This window comes from Heteronotia binoei, unplaced genomic scaffold (genome assembly GCF_032191835.1).
Source record: "Heteronotia binoei isolate CCM8104 ecotype False Entrance Well unplaced genomic scaffold, APGP_CSIRO_Hbin_v1 ptg001770l, whole genome shotgun sequence".
In the NCBI taxonomy this organism is placed as follows: Eukaryota; Metazoa; Chordata; class Lepidosauria; order Squamata; family Gekkonidae; genus Heteronotia; species Heteronotia binoei.
The window spans coordinates 48413-70224 of NW_026800396.1; the positions used below are offsets into that span (position 1 = coordinate 48413).

Sequence of the window (21812 nt, forward strand, 5' to 3'; positions counted from 1 at the left end):
GCCCTGCCTTGTTCCTTGTGCTATTACTTATGTTCTTGGAAATTTTTATCCCAAAGTACTGCCTAATTTGAGGAAACAAAGATGGATAAAACAAATAGTTGTTGATTTGGTATTTACAAAACACTGGTTGCCTTCAGTGCCGATAAACCTTTACATCTAGAAAGCTCAGGAACAGTCCAGAATTTAAATTCTGTAATAGAGGCCTTATTCTCACAGCCTGGTAAGAAGAATGCACTTTTCCCCGATCCAAAAACTATGTGTGTCAATAAGCAAACAGTGGACCTGCTTCTCACTTGTCCCAGACTACACAGCAGCCATGCCAATTGTTTTGACTCTTCACTTTTGACTCTGTGCTTTTTTGATGCTCTGCAGGGCTTCACTGCCTTCATTTGGGACCAGCCAAGTCCACACACACAACCCAGTCTGCCTGCTTCTAAGCCTTGGTTCTGGATGGAAGCACTAGCACCTGCCACACAGCCAGAAGAGACTCTTATACTACTCCAGCAGTTGTATCTATGTGATGGATTTCAATAAGTTGCTTTGGGAGGCTATCTTGGCCAAAAAGCACAGCACAGCTAGAAAAAGAAATAAATACTGCAGCTGGGACAGCAAATCTTGATATGAAAGTCAATTTTAAGAACTAGTACTGAAAACCAGCCAAAAAAAAATAAAGTACAGAACAGCTAAATTGTTATCCACTTGGGTTTTAACAAAATGGGGATCACAATAGGCTAGCCTTAGCAAGCCTCAGGGAACTCTACTTTGGCAGCTAGTATGCCAGCACTATCCCTTTCTCCTCTTCAAGGTACACAGCATTCCCCAACAGCAATTAGTCTTCCCCTAGGCTATGGTCGTGTTACACTGTATCATGCTGTACCAGTAAGAGGTGCCTCCATAGGCTGTGCCCATCAAGCTCCAAACAGAAGGCGATACTCGCAATTTCCTTCTTAACCTTTGAGTTCCCAGAAGGTACAGTGGGTACAGATTGTTAGTATTCACCATACTAACAATTTTCTAAAAGGTGAATGTTTTGGGTTCTTGTGCATTAGAGATCTGGGCTCAGTTAGTCAAGACTGATTTGGTATTACCATCAAAGTCATGAAAACTTGTATTACAATCTCATTTTAACCATGGTATCTTCAGAGACTGAAATGAACTGTACCAATTCAGAAATTCAAATTTGTTACACTTTGTAAGGCAAGTTCAGACAAAGAAGAAAACTGGACTGCAAGATTGCTATTACCAGCATCCTTTCATGGGTCAAAGTATCAAAGAAAAAATTTGTAGGATGTTGGACTAAATATGACTCACACCAGTAATCAGTTACTGAGTTTGTTACTGAAGTGCTGCAAGATACCTAAATTTAAATCCTTATCCCACTGCAACAGCCTTTGGTCAAGCAATGATCTCACAGTATAACCAACCACACGGTATTATTTTTCAGGCTAGAAATCCCACCCTGAGAGGTATTACAACATAATGTAACATACTTTGAAGTTCCAGTAAGAGCCTTTCACTGTCTTTTCCCAAGTATGCCTATTGTTGTTTAAAATTTTTTTGAATAATTGATCAGTCGTATGGAACTAGACCATAGTAGTCACTGCAATGGTGTGATCTTGTTTGCACAGAATTCTGTCTACTAATTCCCTGGATCATCACAGTCTAGCCATTTATGAGCCAAGCTCAGTTTTCAAGGAATGAAAGACTACAACCAGAAAAAAAGCTATTGCCAATCTAACCAGTGAAGCAGCATTAATGCCAACTGACAATTCAATACCATCCTGTTGCTTTCATCTTTCTACAAGATTTGTTGTATCAGTTTTGGAGCAAAAAATACGCAGAAAAGAATACCAAGGTCTCACATTTGCTTTTAATTTGTTAACTTCGCCGGATGGGAAGAAACATAACAGAGCTTGGAAGGACAACCAGAGAATATGCAGCAAGATAGTGCATTGGGTATTCAGAATTCAAAGCATGATAAGATTACACTTTTCAGATCACTTCCCTTCAGGTTCAAAACAGGAACTGTGAATGCTTCCTAAAGAAAAACTCTAAAACATTCATTCCAGGTTTTCCTTTACTTTTGTCAAATTGCTCACATGGCTGAGAAAAGGCAGTGTTTTAATACTATAAAAATCCATCATGACAAGGTAACATATCCAGTCAAAACAGAGTCCAGAATTTTTTTTTAAAGAATCATACTTATTTAATCATATTTTGGCAGGACTAAATGTCCAGTTCTTCAAAGTCTCTTATACATATTATTTCACAGCCATGTTCTCCCCTCCCCCCCGCACCAACGGAGTAATGGCCATTCATTTGGCACCTTCATATACTCCTTCACAACCTCAGTGCCCAGTCTCCAATTAACGGGCCCATTCCAAAACAAAACCATATACCAATCTCCATAGATGCTTGTGGCAGCTGTTGTGATTTAGTAACCTTGGGCTAACTTTCCTTCTGTCAAAGTTACTGTAGCCCAGCTGAACTATATCACCCACTTTTGGAAGATGCAGAGAGCAGAAATGCGTAAGGAGAGGTAGTCTTCTGGCCATATTGGGCAATTTACAAAGCCAGAACTCAATTATTCCAGTCTTGCAAACGATAACCAAAGTAGAGATGTGCAAAGGGAAAGGATGTCCAATTCCTGTGTGCCTCTCTTCCGTCTAATGTCCTCAAAATGACATCCACGCTATGAGGTGGGATTAAGTTTTAATTTAACTGCCATGGCTCATCTAGAATACTTGGAGCTCTGGTTTTATGTTGGGGGTGGGGGGGAACAAGCCTGTTGGCAAGTCCTTGCCTGATATTTTGGAGGGGGAAGGAAACACCAGTACAGTTAAACTCCTTTAAGTCTGTAGTGCAGATTTTCTAACAAGCCAGAGAGCCAACTTTCAGCCCAAGGCCTGTGCCTTTCTTCTTACCTTGCTATGTCATGATTCCACTTCAGAAGCATTTCTACCTCTACCATCCTTGTGCAATTTAAAGAGCGCAGTGCAAACAAAAATAACCACTCCAGTTGCTAGGATTTGAAATTGTCAGGGTCAGTTTGGAGAGATGGAGGTGTTCCAGAGAGTAGCAGAGGTTTACACCAATGAATTTCCAACACGCTCTCCCCTCCCCACCCTGTTATGTTGGGACTATTTTTCCTTTTTTTTAAAACATAAGCATTACCCCATTGTCTTGAAGTTAACAGGTATCTCCCCACTGCAGCCCACTGCACTGCCATTCCTAATTTCTTACATTCACTAACTTTCCATCAACATACCTTTCTCTCTCTCCAAACATACACCTATACCCTGTTGTACCATTTTACAAACCATCCTTTAAAAAACAACAACAACACACAAGTGTTCTCCCCATACATTCCAAGAAAAGTCTAAGTTTTGCAGCAAATAAATATTTCCAGGCTGTTGCACTTGCAGGTCCTGTCAGGGAGAAAAGAAGGCTGTCAAAGCTCTCTTGTCTACCTCAAAGGGAAGTGCAAATCATATGGACAGTGCTGCTCCCTTCCAGCAAAATCCAAGCTGCAAATGTCTCTGCAGATGTATGCATTGTCTGGCAGCAAAAGTTTCTAGGGGGCTTTGTTGGCCAAGGGTCCCTCAGCTCAGTTTCATGCTAATAGCTACAGCCCGTTTGTAGACCTCAGTGACATTTTCACAGTCCGCTAGAGAGAAGCAGCTATCTGCAAGGGGGCTTTGACAACGAGTCACTGTCCAGCGGCGTAACCGGCGACCCATGTCCCCTGCTGCCTCCTCCAGCTGCAGGAGATCATCCACAGACACTGAGCCACGCATGGGCGCCCCACCAGCATTACCCAGTATTCGATCAGGCAAGTCAAGCTGGTCAAAGGACTCTGTGGAAAGGATGCTGTCCTCACTCACTGCACTAGAAGGATGAACACGGGAGGCCAGAGGCAGCTTGGGCAAAGCAACTTCAGCGAATGAAGAGAAAACCTTGGCAGGCACGCTGTCAGACTCCGTGCTGCTGGAGGAGTACTTGCCATTGAGCTTCAAGATGCCTTTCCGTCGGGCAGGATAGCCACTGGGGCTCTGAGCAGGGGAGGGGTTGCCAACAGAGACACTAGCATCAAGGTCTAAGTTCTCGGAGTCCAATACATCACCAGACTCACTACGCTCTGGGGATGAGTAATACCCAGACTCTCTCTTCTGGGGCTTCTTCAAAATTCCTTTCTTGGGCATGGAAGGGGTGGCTACAACACATTCTGCCTTGCAGGCCAAAGCCCTGGATGACAAGACGCAAGCCAAGTCTATAGCAGGTCCAGTACTATCCTCCTTCCTTTTGTCTATAGGAGCTGCTAGCAGCAATGCAGGTGGAACCTGGGACTTCTCACAGGAATTTCTTTTCTTCAAGATGCCTTTGGGTCTCTTTAGGATGGACTTTGAAGAGTTCTCTGGAGCAGGACCTGTTTCTTGTAGAACATGCGCTATATCGTTTTCCTTCTTGGACTTCTTAAGTGAGCGCTGCCTCTCAAGTGTGACACCAGGGATGTGTTGCTTGAAGAAGCAGCGTACCTTGGAGCCATTTTCAAACAGGGGCCTTGAAGAGCGGCGCAGCCACTCTGCCACTGTGGCCAGTGGAGATTCATTCTCACGCAAGGACTCCTGCTCCCCAACTGGCACCTTGTAACCCCAGTTCACCCACCAGTGGCTGGCAATATCTTCAATGGTGGCTCGACGCTCTGGGTTTACCATCAGCATCCATCGGATCAGGCCACAGGCGTCTAGAGGACAAAAAAACACAAAAGCCAATCAGATATAGGAGCACTGGCAATATTCAAATTAGTTCTCTTGTTCTCAGAGCCATTAAGTCAGCTATGGGAAAACTATAAGCTCACATTCCCTATTTCAGTGGATGTCCAGGCCTTTGTGGAAATGCATGTTCAAAAGCCACCACTGTCCCTTTCAGATGATAAACATGAGAATGGGAATCAACATGCCCTTAAAAGGCTGCATGTTTTATGATGCACTTCATGTCACTTGTAAAACAGCACATGGACTGCTATTCTCACGTTACCTTACCTGATAGCTTTGTGGGCTCTCTGTAGTCCCCACTTGTGATTTGCTTGACCAGGGTCTTATAATCTTGGCCATCAAAAGGCATCATCCCATGAATCAAGATATAGAGGAGCACACCAAGGGACCAGCTGTCAACCTAGAAGCACAGAAGAGATTTTGCTTCTTGTAGAATGTGATTTTGTAATACAATGGTAACCTAGCTAGAGGGATGATTTCTACTTGCTCAGCCCCTTATTTAGAACATTTATATATACGCCTTTCTCTTGAGCATTTCAGGACACAAGGCAGTAACAAGGTAAAACTAATTTGGTAAATAAACTTTACAACCAGATATAAAAACATCTAAAAGCTATTTAAAAACCAATCCCACTATGAGAGTATTCTGGCACTGGCCATCAGAATGTCAACATAAAACAGCCCTCAGCTCTGTTCATTCATCATTGCTTAAGAAGAAACACATATAATTGGCTAGTAGTTTCAGTGATGGTTTCACCATAGCTTGGCTGCAAGTAGCACATGTGGATGTGCACTGCATTCTTCTTCTGTTTTTATAAGCAGTAATCTCACCTCAGGTCCTTTATAAGGCCTCCCATTGACTATCTCAGGGGATGCATAGAGAGGGCTGCCACAGAAGGTCTGGAGGAACCGATCTTGCTGGAAGACATTAGAGAGGCCAAAGTCTGCAATCTACAAAAAAAAAAAGTTTCTTTAAAAAGATCCATGAGATTAGTGTTCCTGCTGGAGGGAAAGGAAACATCCAGTGTTTTAAGAATGCATTATACTTTCTAACCCCAGAAGTTCTTCATATACTAAAAATAACAAGATGCTTTCAGCTGGTCACCCTAGATTCTGGCAGCAGAATAAGCAGTATAGTCACTGCTAAGATTTCAGCCTCAAGAACATGCTGGCTGTCAAGGAAGTTTGATACTAGAGCTACCTTCTGGTAAATGCTGGCAGTTCCCCATAAGACCATCTATCCAATTTCCACAGGTATACAGAAAGGAAAGATGTCTACTAACATTCAATAGGCATTTGTACCAAGGCATTTAGCATAACTCCACCACCCACCATGGTTCAGCTCTGTGTCTCTTAACAATTATGAAGTAGGCTGAATTAGAACTTGGAAAGCTTTCCTCAGCAGAGATATAGTGGTGAGAAATCTGCCTGTTAAATTTCTACCTGTCATGTACCCACTCATTATAGAGCAGCCTGTCAGGAGAAAGGCAGCAAACCCTCAAATTCCTACCATGAAAGCAGAACTGCTTTGTCAAATGCAGATGAGGGCTGAAAGAAACAACTGAGCTCCAGGCCCTACTATGCCAACTGTTTGACAGCCAAACTCATTTGCTGATACCACAGTTTTCATACCTTGTTTACTCAGCTCCTAGCCAATCAGATGAGCCAGAAGGTACAGAACATACTTTCAGGCTCGCAGTTGCGGAACAGCCTATTGTGCAGGCAACACAGACTATAGTAGGCTTTGTTTATTATTAACTGTGGGACACTGCCATTATATTACAGCTCCTTAGTCACATGAACAGACCATCTGGACTAATGGGTACAAGGTTAGAACCACACAGCAGGATTTAATCTCCTTCACACCTTTTTTTGTGTACAAACTTCTGTTTCCTCTGGACAAAGCCTTCTGAATTTGAGCAGCATGCTATTCTGGGATGCTGTCTTTTTACTGGGTCCTCTCCCACATTTGGAGAGCTGTAAACTGGTCGGGCACCCTACACTTTGAACGATTCTTAGCCTATCCCACTTCCTCTAATAAGGCCAGGCACAAGGCAGAAAAAACAGGTTACGAGGGTGGAGAAAGAAAGCTGTTTCCTGCCCATACCATAAAGAATGTTTGACAAATCAATGAGTGCAGCCAGACACTAAGATGCAACACAAAATACAAATGACTGTTTCTCAATGGGACAAATCAACTCCAGGTGTAGCAGTCTCCCACAGCCTGGCGCCTAGCCTGCTAAATTCGCCTCAGCATTCAGATAAATCACCACTCTTTTCAGAATCTCTTCTACCATCATGCTGGAGTTTCCTTCTTTGTACAAGCCACAAATTCCTCCCCTGTCCTAGTTTGCCATGCATCACTATCTGAATTAATCTCCATATTTCTATGTTTATCAGTTGAGATAAGCCAGAACTTATGGTAAACCATGGGCTATTTATAGTTTCTTCTATCCTCCTAGTTAAAGGCTTCTGGCTACATACTGGGTAGCTATCCTGCCTAGAGTTTGGATAACAGCCATTACCTGTCCTCTTAGAGCTAAGGCTCTAAGCTGTAAGGCTCATCACTTCCCTCTTCAACTCTAACCCAAGAGGAACACAGCTGGTGCCCCTTCAGGTCCCTGAAGCATCAGCCCTTGCTTTAGGCGTTCAAGAGTTCATTATATAACCAGTTAGTTAAAAAGGGCCATTTTATATATAAGGATTGAGGAAAGCAGGGATGGCTTAGAGTACAACATGGTTCAACTAGAACCAAACAAAACAGCAAAAAAAAAAAAAAAGCCTAGAAGCAGCAGCCCCACCCCAGTCTATAGAGTGTTCCTGTGATCACCTCCATGGGGCAAGAAAGAACTAGAATAGCTGGCATAGTATAGCTTAGGACTCAGCACCCAGAAATCCCCATGTTCTCAGCTCACCCCTCCCAATTAAGTTGCAAAGGATCCTCAGGGTCATCTAGTCCAACCCCCTACACAATGCAGGGAATTCACAAATGCCTCCCCCTAAGTTCAGGGGATCAACATTGCTGTCAGATGGTCATCTAGCCTTTGTTTAAGAACCTCCAAGGAAGGAGAGCCCACCACCTCCCAAGGAAGCATTTGCCTTTTTTAGCCACTGCATCACACTGTTGACTCATGTTTGTGTTGATTTTAAAGAATACAATTTCAGTCCCATACTCACCAACATGCACAGTGGCCTGAATAGGGAGAGACAGATTTGCATGTGTTTTAGTACCTCACGTGGCAATTCCCAGTATCTTGGATAGCCCTGCTCACCTTAATGTTGCCATTAGCATCCAGAAGGATATTTTCTAGCTTCAGATCTCTGTGAACAATTCCATTCTACGGAGAGAGGGAAAAAAAGGCAAGTGCTGAGTTTGCTTTCTTTACAGAAATGGAAACCACAGTGTGCCAGGAGGCTGTTCCCATTAATCCTGCCCACACATATGCTCACAACATGTGTACAACAAAACTGTCTGAGCTTAGGCTCCCACAGAAAGGCAAAGAGCTAGCAGAGAGACCAAAGTGAAGAAAAAAGACACAATGTATGCCCACAAACTTATCATACAAGATAGAGTACCAGGAAACTGCTCCTGGGAATTTCCAGCCAAGAGACAAATTAGCCTCCTAGACACTTCTCCCTTCATCCCATCCTAGTGTTGATCATAGATGAGTAGGGGGAGTCATAGTTGCTCCCCCCAAAAATTGAAGTTATCATATAAACCTGCAGGCCCCATGCCAGTCACTTCTAACCCACAGGGGCTAGCAGGACTGGCACAGAAGACACCTACAATTTGTACTGAATAGGGTCAATAAATCCCAAGACCTACAACATATCTCTTTAACACATTTTCTGTTGCTATTACATTTTTCTGAACACCTCTTCTAAATGCATGACAGCCTGTAGAAACGTTCCAGATTTACTCAGTCCTAAGAACACTCTTTTGTGTTCAAGGGGTCTCATGTTGCTGGGAAGCAACATTGTTTTGTTGTCAATCCAGTGATTATGACCATTATATAACAGTGCATAAAGTTCATCTAATTCTTATGGCTGTATAGCCAGATAAGACAAAACAAATAATAACTTGACAGAAATCTAAGGGCCTTAGCTTGTGTTGGGGGGGGGAGTTTCTAGGAATCGTGTTTACAAAGCAGAGTCCAAGCACACATGGGAATTTTCTGGAAATGTCTTGACATACAGAAACCAACTGTGACAGAAATGCAACATGTTCCTTGATTGCAATTTATTATCTACCCCTTCCATTTCCCACCTATTTTTAACTTCCTGTCCTCCACATTCCTTCCTAAGGAGGGGAAAGTCCAAAATCCATGTTTCTACTTCCTTCCTCCAATTCAGCAACAAATTCAAAGTGTAATATGCAGTTTCAGAGATTAGAATTTTATGCCTCCAAGTAGGAGTTGTTTGTCCAAGCTGATTCTTATAGCCTGCCATACCAAAATTCCCCTTGCCATGCCAAAGGTCTGGATTAAAGAACATCAAGCAAGGTCAAAAAAGAATGGGCATAAGTAGGTGTTTTCCAAGTAGTAGTAACTGATTCCTGGCATGCCAAAGACAAGTGCAAACAGGAAAAAGGCAAAAGTAAAAAAAATTAAGTGCAAAACAAAGACCAGCCTTTTATAGAGTTAAAGAAAGGTTAATACAGACTGTACTCTCATTCAACAAAGCGGAGCACTTTCATGATGCTTCTTGGTCATCAGACCATTGGTCCTTCTAGCTCAGTGCTGTCAGCTTCATTTATCAGCAGCTCTCTACATTCTTTGAAACCCTTTTAACAGATGACATAAATGGAGCCTGGCCCTTCCTGGATGCAAAGCTGCTAAGCTACAGCTGTTTAAAGAACTATATACCTGTGTCACTTCAAAGTATCTCTCATTTTAAGGTTCAACAAATGAAAATCAAGTGAGGACGCTTTACGTGTTTCAGCTTAGGGAGATTCTCTGAAGACAGGGCTGAAATTAAGCAGGCTTACCAAAGTAGGAAATCATTGTGACTCATAGCATTCAAGATGTCCTCAGCAATTTATTTTGTATCAGAGAAAGAAGCTAAGAACTGGGAATGGAGCACATTTTTAAAAAAAAGAAAAGAAAGAAAGCTAACACTTCTCCCAAAATGTGTCCAGATGTAACATATGATTCCAGTTAAGAAGCAGGAGGTCAGAATCCTGCTTCTTCTCCAGGCATAATGTGAGTGTGTGAGATCTGAACTGGCTCCCAGACACCTATATTTCATCATCTTCTAAACAGCTTAAGTAATAAAGAACATTATTATGGAAAAAGGCCTCTAGATATTCTTCTATGTGGTTGGAGGGGGGTCAGGCACTCCTGAACTTATTATAGAAGAGCCTTTCATCTATCAAGCATGTCATATAGGCCACTCACCTTGTGACAGTAGTAGACTGCAGACACCACCTGCCTGAAGAAGTGCCGAGCTTCCTGTTCAGTAAGTCTCTGGCGCTCACTGATGTAGTCATAGAGATCTCCTTTGCTGGCATACTCCATCACAATGACAATCTTGCTGCTGTTTTCAAACACTGGATGGACAGAGAAGTCAGGAGGGATCAAGAGTTCGAGGCCAAACCATCATGATAATAAGCCTGCAGTTTCACCTGCTCAGGTTTTAGAATGGGGAGGGGGCCCTACAATACCAAGTCTATTTACAACAAGAGCAACTCAGTTCAAGTTGGTTTAGCTCTTGCTTGACTATAACAAGCCAGTTGTGATACATAAAGTACTGTCACACATACGGCATTGCTTTTGTGTCAGAAATCAATACTACTTTGCAACAGAAGCACTGTCTCTTTCTGTTTCACTGCATGGAAAAGAACTACAGAGGCTGGACATGGAGCCTCCCAGTTTATCTCTGACTAAGTTAACTGCTTAGATTTAGATCAGGGTGTTTGAACCAGGGTTTGTTGTTTCTTTTGTCTTATCCACTGTTTAATACATGATACTCTGGTTATTTTTTTTTGGATTATACTAACAGCCATAATCAGAATGACTCAAACTGTATAAACATTCCCGCTCAAAAAGTGCCAGCCCTTCTGTTAAACTTAACAGTTCAACACCTTGGATCTTTTACCTCTGTGATCCTTTACAAGTATTTGCTGTGTACAACCATGAAGCTGTAGTTCCTGGAGGAAGGTTGTTAATATTTCTTGCATTCCTTTTTACAGGGCTCTAAGGAAGATTCTGCAGGCAACTTTATTAGCAAAGTGAAACTAGCTATTTTTAAGAGCCTGTTACTCCATTTCCTCTACTGCCTCAGCTGTTTTGTACACAAGAACAAAGAGGAAGCAAATATCAACTGATGGTGGGTGGGTGGATTTCAGCACTCTAGATCTGCTGTTGCTGGGTCACCCAGTTGCCCCTCAGGAAGAAGCTACAGAGGGCCAGGCTACAAGTGATGGCAGGCACAGATCCATCCTGTGGCTGATGTTTTAAAAGCATCTGTAGTTCCTTAAAAATTACCACAAGGCCCCAATCCAAATCAGGCACACAGCCACCAGAGCTCTCGTCTCTCCCTGTACCTTTGTAGGTGTATAAACAACTGTTTCTGCACCTGAAAAGGCATGCAGGAGGGACCACAAGAGCTCCTGGGGCCACCACACACCCAATTAGGATTGGGGCCTTACAGCAATATTTAAAGAATTACAAATGCTTTTAAAAGGGCATCAGCAGTCATGAGATGATTCTATGCCCACCACCACTTGTATTCTGGCCCAAAGAAGCATTTACTTCAGAGTTATGAGTGGGAAAGAGTCAAAACTACTTTCAGCACCACTCAGTGAAAACTGCTTTTGCTCATTTTCTATGCCACAATTAGCCTCCTAATTTAAATAAATGCTTCAGTAATTCACAGGCAGAATTCCAAGGGTTAAGAACAGGGATAGAGTCATTACACTTAAATATCTGAGTATTATTTATATATTTTTAAACTACTGCATTTAAGATATTCGACAACACACCCTGAGTTGAAGAGACAGGGCAAGCTTGAAATTCAAGTAGTAGGATACATTTCTGCCAAGCCTTCAAATAATATATTGAAGTCTGTTTCAGGAAGTTATAGCTGTGCTTTGTACAGAACTTTTACAAAAAGTGTATTGTTTGACTAAAAGACAGATGAGCAAAACATTTAAAGTCCCATTTTAACCACTGCTTCAATTTGTGGTCATAATAAGAAAAGACTAAAAACTAAAACACTTCATGCCAAAAAGTTCATGGCTAGTGACTATTACATTCAGCAGTGTCAGAAAACATACAAGATAAGGCTTGCCACCTCCAACTAAACAATAATGCAACTCCTCCAGTTTCATTTGATCCCTTTTTGAAAAGCCAATGAGAGACAGAACCAATGCTATCCTAGTATCATTACACAGAAGTGATATATTAAGTTTGTGAGTGCTCACCTACCCATTGTTCTTCTCAGATTTGGACCTCCCTCCTCTTAGCTGCCCAACTAGTGCTAGACTGGGTTTAATTTGAATTATCCAGAAAAGCCTCTAAGGCGCCTTCCCTTCTGCTTTGTGATTTCAATCATACATCTGCTGTTTTTGCTGCTGAATTGCTGGGTTTAATGGGTTTTTTTGCTGTGTATCATTAGTTCCTGGCATTTTAGTTCCTTATATTTGTACCCCTGCTTTCCCCTTGGCTCCAAGTGGCTTACAAATCATAAACATTACTGATCAAAACCAAATAAAATAAATCCCCCCCAAAAAGATGTCTGCTGTTCATATCCCATCAAAAACCCTTCTAAAGATCTCCAAGGAGCTCATCTCTTCAAAAAGCCCATTCCACAGAACACAAGCCATGATGGTAAAGGCCAGACTCTGGCCAATGCTATACAGGCACACTAATTGAGGGAACAACCACAAGGTGGTAGCCTGAAGACCACTGTTAGTAAGTTACAGTTTACAATTGTGATTTTATTTACACCTTGGGAACCATTTGTCAGCTGAGGGGAAGGAGACAAATGTTTACATAAATAACAGAAAAATTACCTTCATGGACAGCAATGATATGGGGGTGATTGAGAGATGACATTATTTCAATCTCTCTCCGAATATGGACAAGATCCTGCTCATCCTTTATTTTGTCTTTCCGGATAGACTTGATAGCAACCTGAAATGGAGAATTTGAAAGAGGTTGGCACTCGGGATTGGTAATGAGCAATCACAAATACTACAGTGAGAGGAAATAAATCTAAAACTAATTATGAAACACTTAAGACAGTGAAGAACTCCATTTCTGAGGAATCACCCAAGACCAACAAAGTAACTACCATATTAGAACTGACCTCAAGGCAACACAAATGAAAGCCTCAACCACTGGGAACTCTGAAGAGCAATTCTGATCTGGAATTGGTTCCGTGCTTGGAAACTCGCAGTTATACTGACTGAAGAGATGCATGATGGAAAATTCATTACCTGATCTGCTAATTAAATGACTATTAGAGAGATATTTTGAGGCAGCATAGTTTGAAAGTTAATACTCCACTCCATCCACTTTTCCTCCTCCCCCCCCCCCGCTTTATTTGGTCCAAATAAGCACATGTATGTTATCCCAACAAGTAAGCAGTTGAGGAAAACGTCACTTGGCTGTGCTAAAAAAAAAAAAAAAAGGCTTTGGCATCAAAAGAGAAGCCATCAAGTTCCATGTTCACTGTTCTGAACAAAGTATGAGGAGTAAACATGGAACTTCCTTCAAATAGGGCCAGCTGGCTAGAATGCTGGAAATTCAAACTGGTACTGCAAACCTTCCAAAGTTTGCTCAGATTTCTTTATTATGAAAAAACTCCTCAACAAGGAAATGAAGGGGAGGAGAGGGGAAAGTGAGTGCTGGAGAATAGATGCCGCTAATCCTCTTTCAAAGGGATTGGGAAGACAATGTGCTCCTTGGCCTGAATTTACAACGGAATTCAGCACAACCTCGTTTCTTCTATCAGACAAGAATGCGGAACAGTATTAATCCTGTAAAGGGATCCTGGAGGACACACAATACTAAGTCTCCCAGCAACAACAAGGAAAGAGGCCTAGCCTTGCATCCTAAGGCAGTGAAGACCTGGCGCTCTCCCAGCCACTCACTATTACTTTACAATTCCCTATTACCAATAACAGACTGGGGGGAAGGGTGCAGCTATAGGACCTTCAGCTATATCTGTGGATGGTGCATTTTTTTACTTCTCATTTTGATGGCATTTAATAGAGAAGGTATTTTTAAGACTGGGAGGCTCAAATAATGATGACCAAATTAAAAGATAAGGTTGACAATGCAGAAATTAGAATTGTTAAAGGTTTTAGATTCCTTGGCTCTCCAAAAGGGAGACCACAACCAAGAAATCAGGAGACTGAGTCTGAGCTGGCAGTCATGATGAAGCTAGAAAAAAATCATTAACTGTAAGGGTGTGTTCATCAGTGACCACAATTAAGATAATTTAACTACAGTATTCTCCATTACTATGCATGGGTGTGAAAGTTGGGACAGTGAAGAAAGCTGACGGGAAGAAAGTTGGTTCATTTGAAATGTGAAGTTGGAGGAGAGTTTTACAAATACCATGAACCATCAAAAAGACAAATAAGCAGGTTCTAGATTAAATAAAGTTTGAACACTCTCTAGAAGCTAAAATGACTAAACTGAGACTATTATACTTTGGTCATATTGTGAGCGCACAAGAGTCACTGGAAAAGTCAATAATGCGAAGAAAAGCTGAAGATAGCAAAAGAAGAGGAAGACCCAACATGAGATGGATCAACTCAATCAAGGAAGCCATGGCCCTCAGTTTGAAAGACCTAAGCAAGGCTCTTAATAGGATGTTTTGGAGATCATTCATTCATAAGGGTGCTGTAAGTGAACTGGAACGCTATTTGGGATTTCCTCTCTTACAACAAAGCATCATTGCAGTCACCTAAATTACAATCCTAAACTGCTTACATGAAGGAATTTTATTACCTCCAATCAGATCAAAGCAAGAAATCAGGATTCTTGCTTTCTTATCCCTCTCAAACCAAAAAATAATGGTAGTTATCCTCTAGTCACATGGTATCACAGAAAATTATAACAGGCTTGAAGTAAATATTTCCAGGAAGCCAGGTGATTTTTTTCCATTCATGCTGGCCACTATTCCTATGGTGTAAGGAGGACTATTGCCTCAGCTTTGTGTTCCTTTGACACAATTATTATGTCACCATCATTTCCTTCTCCTTTGTGTTTTTTTTGTTTTCTTGTGTACAGTTCTGTAATGTCACGAGTTGCATCTTCAAAGATAAACTGGTAAGTGGAGCAAAACAAGATACATAATCATAAACCACTCCTACTTCAAGGATCAGGGAGGTTAAAAGCAAGCTTCTCTGCTGCAGAGATATGCATATGTCAATCATACAAGAGGTGCTGAGATAGATGGGAACAGAAGCCTAGAGCTGTTTCCATAGAAGACCTGTTTTACTTATTCCAAATAAATCAGAAGGAGGTCACAGACAACAATTCACTTTGCTGTTTGCAAGTACAGAGTATCATAGTCATGTCCATTTAAAGATTATAATTAGAAGACCTGGTTTACCTACCAAAGAGGCTGAACAAGAAACCAAATAAAGGGAAAGTGGCAGAAAATGTTCACAATATCAGAGGCACAGATGAGTTCAAGCACTTTCATTTGGCAACCCTTCTGCTAAGTTCAGGGATTAATCTTTAACCCTTTCTGCCTCAGTGCTTCATCACCTGATGCACCAACTGTTGTCTGCAAAGATGTGGAACAAAGCCCCATTTGGGGGGGGGGGGTGTTAATGGGCAAATTGTCTCCTGCCAGCTTATTAAAGGTCCTTATCTCTCCCCTTCCACAACCCATACAATGAATTTCATCATTTCACTTTTCCCTGACCCAGAGATGTATGTCTGGAATACTTGACATCTAAGCTGGCTCAAAGGGCTCTGCAAGCTTCGGCAACTTGCAGGTAATCTGCACCAACAGCTGCTGCCAGATGCACAAAAGGCAACAGTACACTGATTCTCACCACTTGTTATCCACAGTTTGGAGGGGGGGTGGTTTGGAGATTCTGTTATGATCCTTACCCTATTAGGAGCATCCTAAACTAGTATGTTGCATGAAACCAGTTATTCTGCTACTTTTCAGTGAGTATCTGCCCAGTTACAGTAGGTTTCCTAGCATCTACGGTCCTGTTGCTTCTCCCATGAGAAGAAATCTTTGCTCAAGCTAGATTTTAGTTGTTTAAGGAGCTGATCCACATTTCCACAATGAACTGGACATGGATCTAGTGTGTCTTGTGGAAGAATGGGCAATTGTGCTCCTCTCCTGCTTTTTGATAGAAAGATAAAGGGTGTATTCACACTAAATGCATTCTGCAACTGAATTTTTGCTTTTCTAACACAGTAAAAATCCAGTTGCAAAACACATTATTTAGTGTAGTGTGAACACACCCAAACTGGCCTGATGCATGTGAGCCTCTCTCATTCAAAAGAAGGGATGAAAGCACACACAGACATATCAGACTTACACATATACATGTGTTGTGTCTACACTGTGAGTGCAAGTAAGTACCTGCTCTCCAGCACACAGACTCAAAATGCATCAGCCCTTAGTCCTCCCAGCAAAAAGGAAAGATTCATTGCTGCTGATGGACTACAAAAACTGAAGTAGATGTCACCTTTCAATTTAAAAAGCCAAGTGCAGACAAAGAATTTAACCCCCATGCACATGCACCCCCCCCCACAATAAGCCAGTAGAAACATAATGCACCCCTTTCTTTAGTACAGAAATTACAAAAAACCCCATAAAATTATTCAGCATTGGGGAAATCTGCCTGAAAAGAAGCAATCTGTGAAATATTCTGATGTTTAAAAAAGCTTGGGCCCATTGTCTCCCAAATGCTACCCTGCCTGGACATTTCCATGCCTTATCACCTATTACTGTCCTCCTGCTGCTACTCCCTGTCAAAAAAGTTACACAGTTGTACAGATATATGCATACAGGGTTCTAACTGCACTACACACTTTGGGCATGTGCAAGATAAAGAACTTTTGATTGAATATGGTATTTGATAGGAAGTAGCGTGGGTGCTGAATTTTTTTCTTTAAATAATGAAGGAAAGAGTTCATATTATGGAGGCAACATTAGATCTTGCTTTTATGGACCTTCCTGCACCCCAAGAACAAGCAAGTCGTTTATGCAGAGGGGTTTCGTTTTAGGTTGTTTGTGGACGGGGGAGACCTGTGTTGAATAAGAGAAATTGCCCATAAAGTCACCCACAGAAGACTCTTCAAAGAGCACGCAGTTAAGACTGCGCATATACGTATTTTTCGCTCCATAAGACGCACCTGAGCATAAGACGCACCTAGTTTTTAGAGCCGTTTGTGTGAATTTAGAGGCATTTGTGTGAATTTTTTGCAGTATTCGCTCCTTAAGACGCACACACTTTTCCCTCCACTTTTTTGGGGGGGAAAAGTGAGTCTTATGGTGCAAAAAATAGTGTACTTCACGTACTTAATGATCTTTACCACTTCTTATATCAGATTGTGGATGGACATCACACATCATCAGTTAGCTCTGCTAGATTGTTGTAATTTGGCTTTAAAGCACATTTCAAATACAGTTTTAATTATGGCTCTGGCGAGGAAAAGATCTCCACCAGGTAATGAAAGTCTTGCCAGGTGCTTCAAAACTAGTTCCAGATACTGATTACTGCCCCATTCCTAGCAAGTTATGGATTATGTAGTCTTGTCAAAGGGCTCAATGTTCTCTAGTTTCCAAAGATCAAAGGGGAGTTTCTGTTTTTAAGCATTTCTAGCAACACCACCCCTCTTCTATCTGAATGCAGAACCCAAGCCCTGAAATAGATGTATCACATTTTGCTAATAAAGACTATGGAAACGCAGACTTCCTGTTTGACTTGGCTGGAAGCCAAGAACTAAAAGCTACCTCCCCCCCCCCACCCCAGTCTAGTTTATAGGCAGATGCAGCAGGTTGCGGAACGAATTTAGAGTCATCACTTCACCCTGTCTGCAGTTTATCAGTTTATGAAACGCAGACCAGTCCTAACCCTTGCATCAACAAACCAGTATCAAAATAAACATATTGTTTAGTAAAGCAACTTCAGCAATAAATGACACAACCAACTAGAGAAAGTACAGATATGGAAGTCTGTCTGTCCCATTCAGCCAAAGTTCCTCTTTGCATGACCACTGTTCATTTAAATTTGTCCAACAGCTGACTTGATAATACAAAATCCATTTCCTTTAATCAGCAACATTATGAAGCAAGGCTTGCTTTGATACATCTGAAGTCTCCGCTAGTCTGAGATCTAAGGGAAAGCATTTGGGCAAGAAAACAGTCCAAATACAGCTAAGAGAATAGTTTCCCAGGTGCCACTACAGTAGTACAAGTTGTATTGACCAGAGTCACACAGTGTGCATCCTTTACAAAGAAGCACCTGCTATCACAGAAAGAAAAAATAGAAGGGATAGAATTAACTTAAAATTTAAATGGAAATTAGAAAAAAGAGCTGTGTTTTTTGATGTTAACAGCATTCAGCCAGAAGAAAATGCCTAGGACAGGAACCCTGAACACACAAACTTAGCAGAAAGCCCAATCTGTTTCAAAGAATCTGCTTCCAAATAAATGGATTTTAGATTGCAATCTTGTGTGAGTGTGTTCCTTCACCAGCCAGAAAACTGAGTTGTAGCTCAAACTTTAAAAACCAACTATTAGGAAAACTAAACTAGAATAAATACTCCATTAACCAGAAATGTTCAAACATTGGCTCTCTCAGCAATTGTAAACCAAGCACTGTTTTATCATCTCAGTAATAACTGTTATAATTTAAAAAATGCTGCAGAGAAAGGCCAAGCCTGGTATTTGCTCTTTTCTGCAAGAAAGTTTAGTCAACATGCAAATCCTTTTCCACAAGGAAACAACTGCCACATCACTCAGCATGACTAGAAACTGTAATCCATCACCCATATCAACACTGTTCATTAAGGGACACCAACTACCTAGCTAATGATGCTACAAGATAAATTATTCCATCTTGCCAAGCCGGCTCATGCACTGACTGAACAACCAGCAAACTGTCTGAGTTCCTATTGCAAATATTGCTAGGACCCATCCTTTGAGAGCATCAGGCCAAACTAAAATAGTGACTACACATACAGGCCCACAGTATACTGGGGATAACTGATTTACACTAGAATAGCAAAGTCAGATGGGAAAGGCCAGAGAACTCTGGGTCCCTCTTGGATTCTGCAAAGATCTCTCCCACACCCCCTTCCACTGCAGCCAACAGGAGATGACTTTCCACACAGCAACGGAAGCTAGCCAGAAAGGCAAACAGCAGCACTATGGGGCAATTCATGTCAGATCAATGACAACAGTGAGAGTTAGGCATGTAGCTAAAGCAGCAGGGGATTGGGCTAGCTTTGTCCTCCTCCACTTTAGAAGAGGTGGGGGGAACAAGTCTTTCCTAAAGGGGCCCTGTGACGACTCAGTCCATTTGCTTCCACTACAACAAGAAAGAGAAAGTGAATGCCTTCTGCCACCTTCACCAAGGAAAAGCCACTAAGGGCAGCCTTGCAAAACAGCTAACAAGTTTACCACCCTAGCTGTGACGCAATGGCCCTCCATCCCATCACTCTCCCTTCTCAACTAGCATGAGTCATCAGAAATGATGGAAGTTTTGCGAGGCTGCATTTACGTGCACAGGCATGCCTGGCAGCCAGCTAACTCAGTTTATTAAACCGGATCAAGATTAACGTGTTCCCATTCTCTCCACCGTTTGCACCACTGACCCGGGTAATGGCCTCCTTCCTCATTAAGCGGGGGCACGATAAGGACACTTGGCTCAGGCCTCTCTGCCTAACAGAAGACCAACCAGCCTAGCTCGTTCCGGAGACCTACAAGGGGGCGAGGGGGACTAGACAATATTTAGCCACAATGCTAATCTGGACAGCAAAACAACGGACGCAGTTTTGCAAGACCCGCATGAATTCTGCCCCATCCATCTGTTGCATAAACAATTGCAGAGCCTGAAGGGAACCCCCGACTACAACTACATTTTTATCCGTGGCCAGGCTCCCGCTTGAGCAGGGCTTGTTAATCTGGCCCTGCCACCAGCCCTATCCAAGGACGGCCCCCTTCTTGCTGAAACAATCGCCCGCTCCCTTTGCCTCATGAAGCGGCAGCAGCTGCCAGCACTGCGCTCTGGAGACCCGGGAGCGAACGAAGAGCAAGAACAGCCCAGACGTCACTCCACGAGATGCAGAGGAATCACCAAGCCAATGGGGGGGGGGGGGGGGGGGGTGGTCAGGGCGGCCGTACCTGGGTTGCACACGACTGTAAAACTGGACAGGGGGATGCTGACGCTCCCTCTCTGCAGAAGCTGCAGCGCGGTGGGCGTTGCGGAGGGGGAGAGATCAGCGGACGGGGGGGGGGATGCTGACAGCGGGAAAATTCAAAAAGGATCAGGAGATTTCCCCCACGCCAAGGAGGAAACAGCAACAAACCGAGTTGGGGTGAAGATGAGACAGCAGACAATATGACCAGAAGGCAGATGATACAGCAAGCTCGCTGAAGCTAAGCTTCTTTGGGTCTGTTCAGTGCCTGGAAAGCAAACCTCCCGGGGACTCCCTGCACCCACTTTGAGCTCCATAACTGAAATGCAGCACACAACTGAAGCCAGCTACATGCACAACGCACTGGAATGCGGCGCTATCGTTGTACTGCCGCAGAGTCATTTACCATGATCGCCTTGTGTACACGGGAGAAGCCAAGGGCAAATTACTGCTGCAGGGCAGCGACAGCACAATAGCCAAAAGTATATGCGTATATACAGTCTCAAATTCGGACAAGGAAAACGGAGGTGTCCTCATTAACGCCTCCTTACCAGCTTTCCGGATCGCTCCCGTGCCTTCTTCACCTTGCCGTAGGTGCCTTTGCCCAGCGTCTCCAGGAACTCGTAGCGGTGCCGGAGGTTGTGCTTGTGATGGTGTCGCTTGACCGCCTGTTTCTTCATCAGGGGCTTGGGGGACTTGATGAGCCCCTCCACCAGCGAGGACGCAGGAGCATCGGGAGGCGGACCGCGATCCATGGCCGCCGGGAGCCAGCAACCGACTAACTGCAGACTTAGAACGCTAACACTGGCCGGCAGCCACGGTGCCAATAAATGCTACAAACCTGCCCGCTCCCGCCCCGCCTCCAGCACCTATTGGCTGAGGCGAGCCACGTGAACTCCGCTTCTGTAACAAGGTATGGGGGTGGGGGCGCAGAATGAGCAGCCGTGAGCTGGGAAAAATGCTGAATGAAGAGGAAGCCGCTAGCAGAAATGTACAGGCGCAAGAAAAGAAGCATCTTAGCTGAAATCCTGGCAGTAAGATACAATGGCGTTGAAAAGGCCGTTGTTTTCAAATGCGTTTGGAAAAGAGAACTACGAAGCCCACTCGCTGAGCTTTCTTGTGGTCCTCCCTGATAGTTTGCGTACTTGGCCCAAGGTTGTATGCAGAGCGGATGATTGCATGGTTTGTTCGGCATCGTGAACCTAATCAGGGTGACCAGGGGCCCTAAAATCTTCTCCCTGTTTTGTCGCTTTTCTAGCTCCTGGCGTCTTGTAGAAAATTAGGACCTCTCGTGGACTTGCCCCAGTAAATACGTTTAGTCAGCTAGTTAATGAAATAGCGCACTAATTTATTAAAATAGTTCTAACATGCAAGCCTCAGATTCAGTGGGAGCTCACAGGAGCACAGCTCCTGAACCTTTCTGAGAGTTCCACCTCCTTGTCCATTGAATAGCATGTGCAGCTGCATAACAATCCCTAGATGAGCTCCACCACCTATTTTTCTACAAAATGACCGCTGCTAACCTGTATTTTGATTGCACATCCCAGAGCAATGTGCAATTTATAATCGAAAGCTCATCTGCATAAAACAAATCAAGACAAGCACGAAAATAAAAGTTGTTAGGCCAAATTACAGAAACAAAACGTAAGAACATAGTATAATGCCATTTGCCACAAAGCGCCTGGTG

General features: G+C 43.0%; 1 protein-coding gene across 1 annotated transcript; it reads right to left on the reverse strand.

Moving 5' to 3' along the window:
- Window positions 1–1852: 1852 nt before the first annotated feature.
- Window positions 1853–20933, reverse strand: LOC132565869 (NUAK family SNF1-like kinase 2). The gene is made up of 7 exons (XM_060230532.1): window positions 20677–20933; window positions 12790–12910; window positions 10172–10323; window positions 8048–8113; window positions 5607–5726; window positions 5043–5175; window positions 1853–4744 (listed from the first exon to the last, which is right to left on the reverse strand). The coding sequence occupies exons 1-7, from the start codon at window positions 20878–20880 to the stop codon at window positions 3603–3605; spliced, it is 1938 nt and encodes a 645-aa protein (XP_060086515.1). The 5' UTR covers window positions 20881–20933; the 3' UTR covers window positions 1853–3602.
- Window positions 20934–21812: the final 879 nt, after the last annotated feature.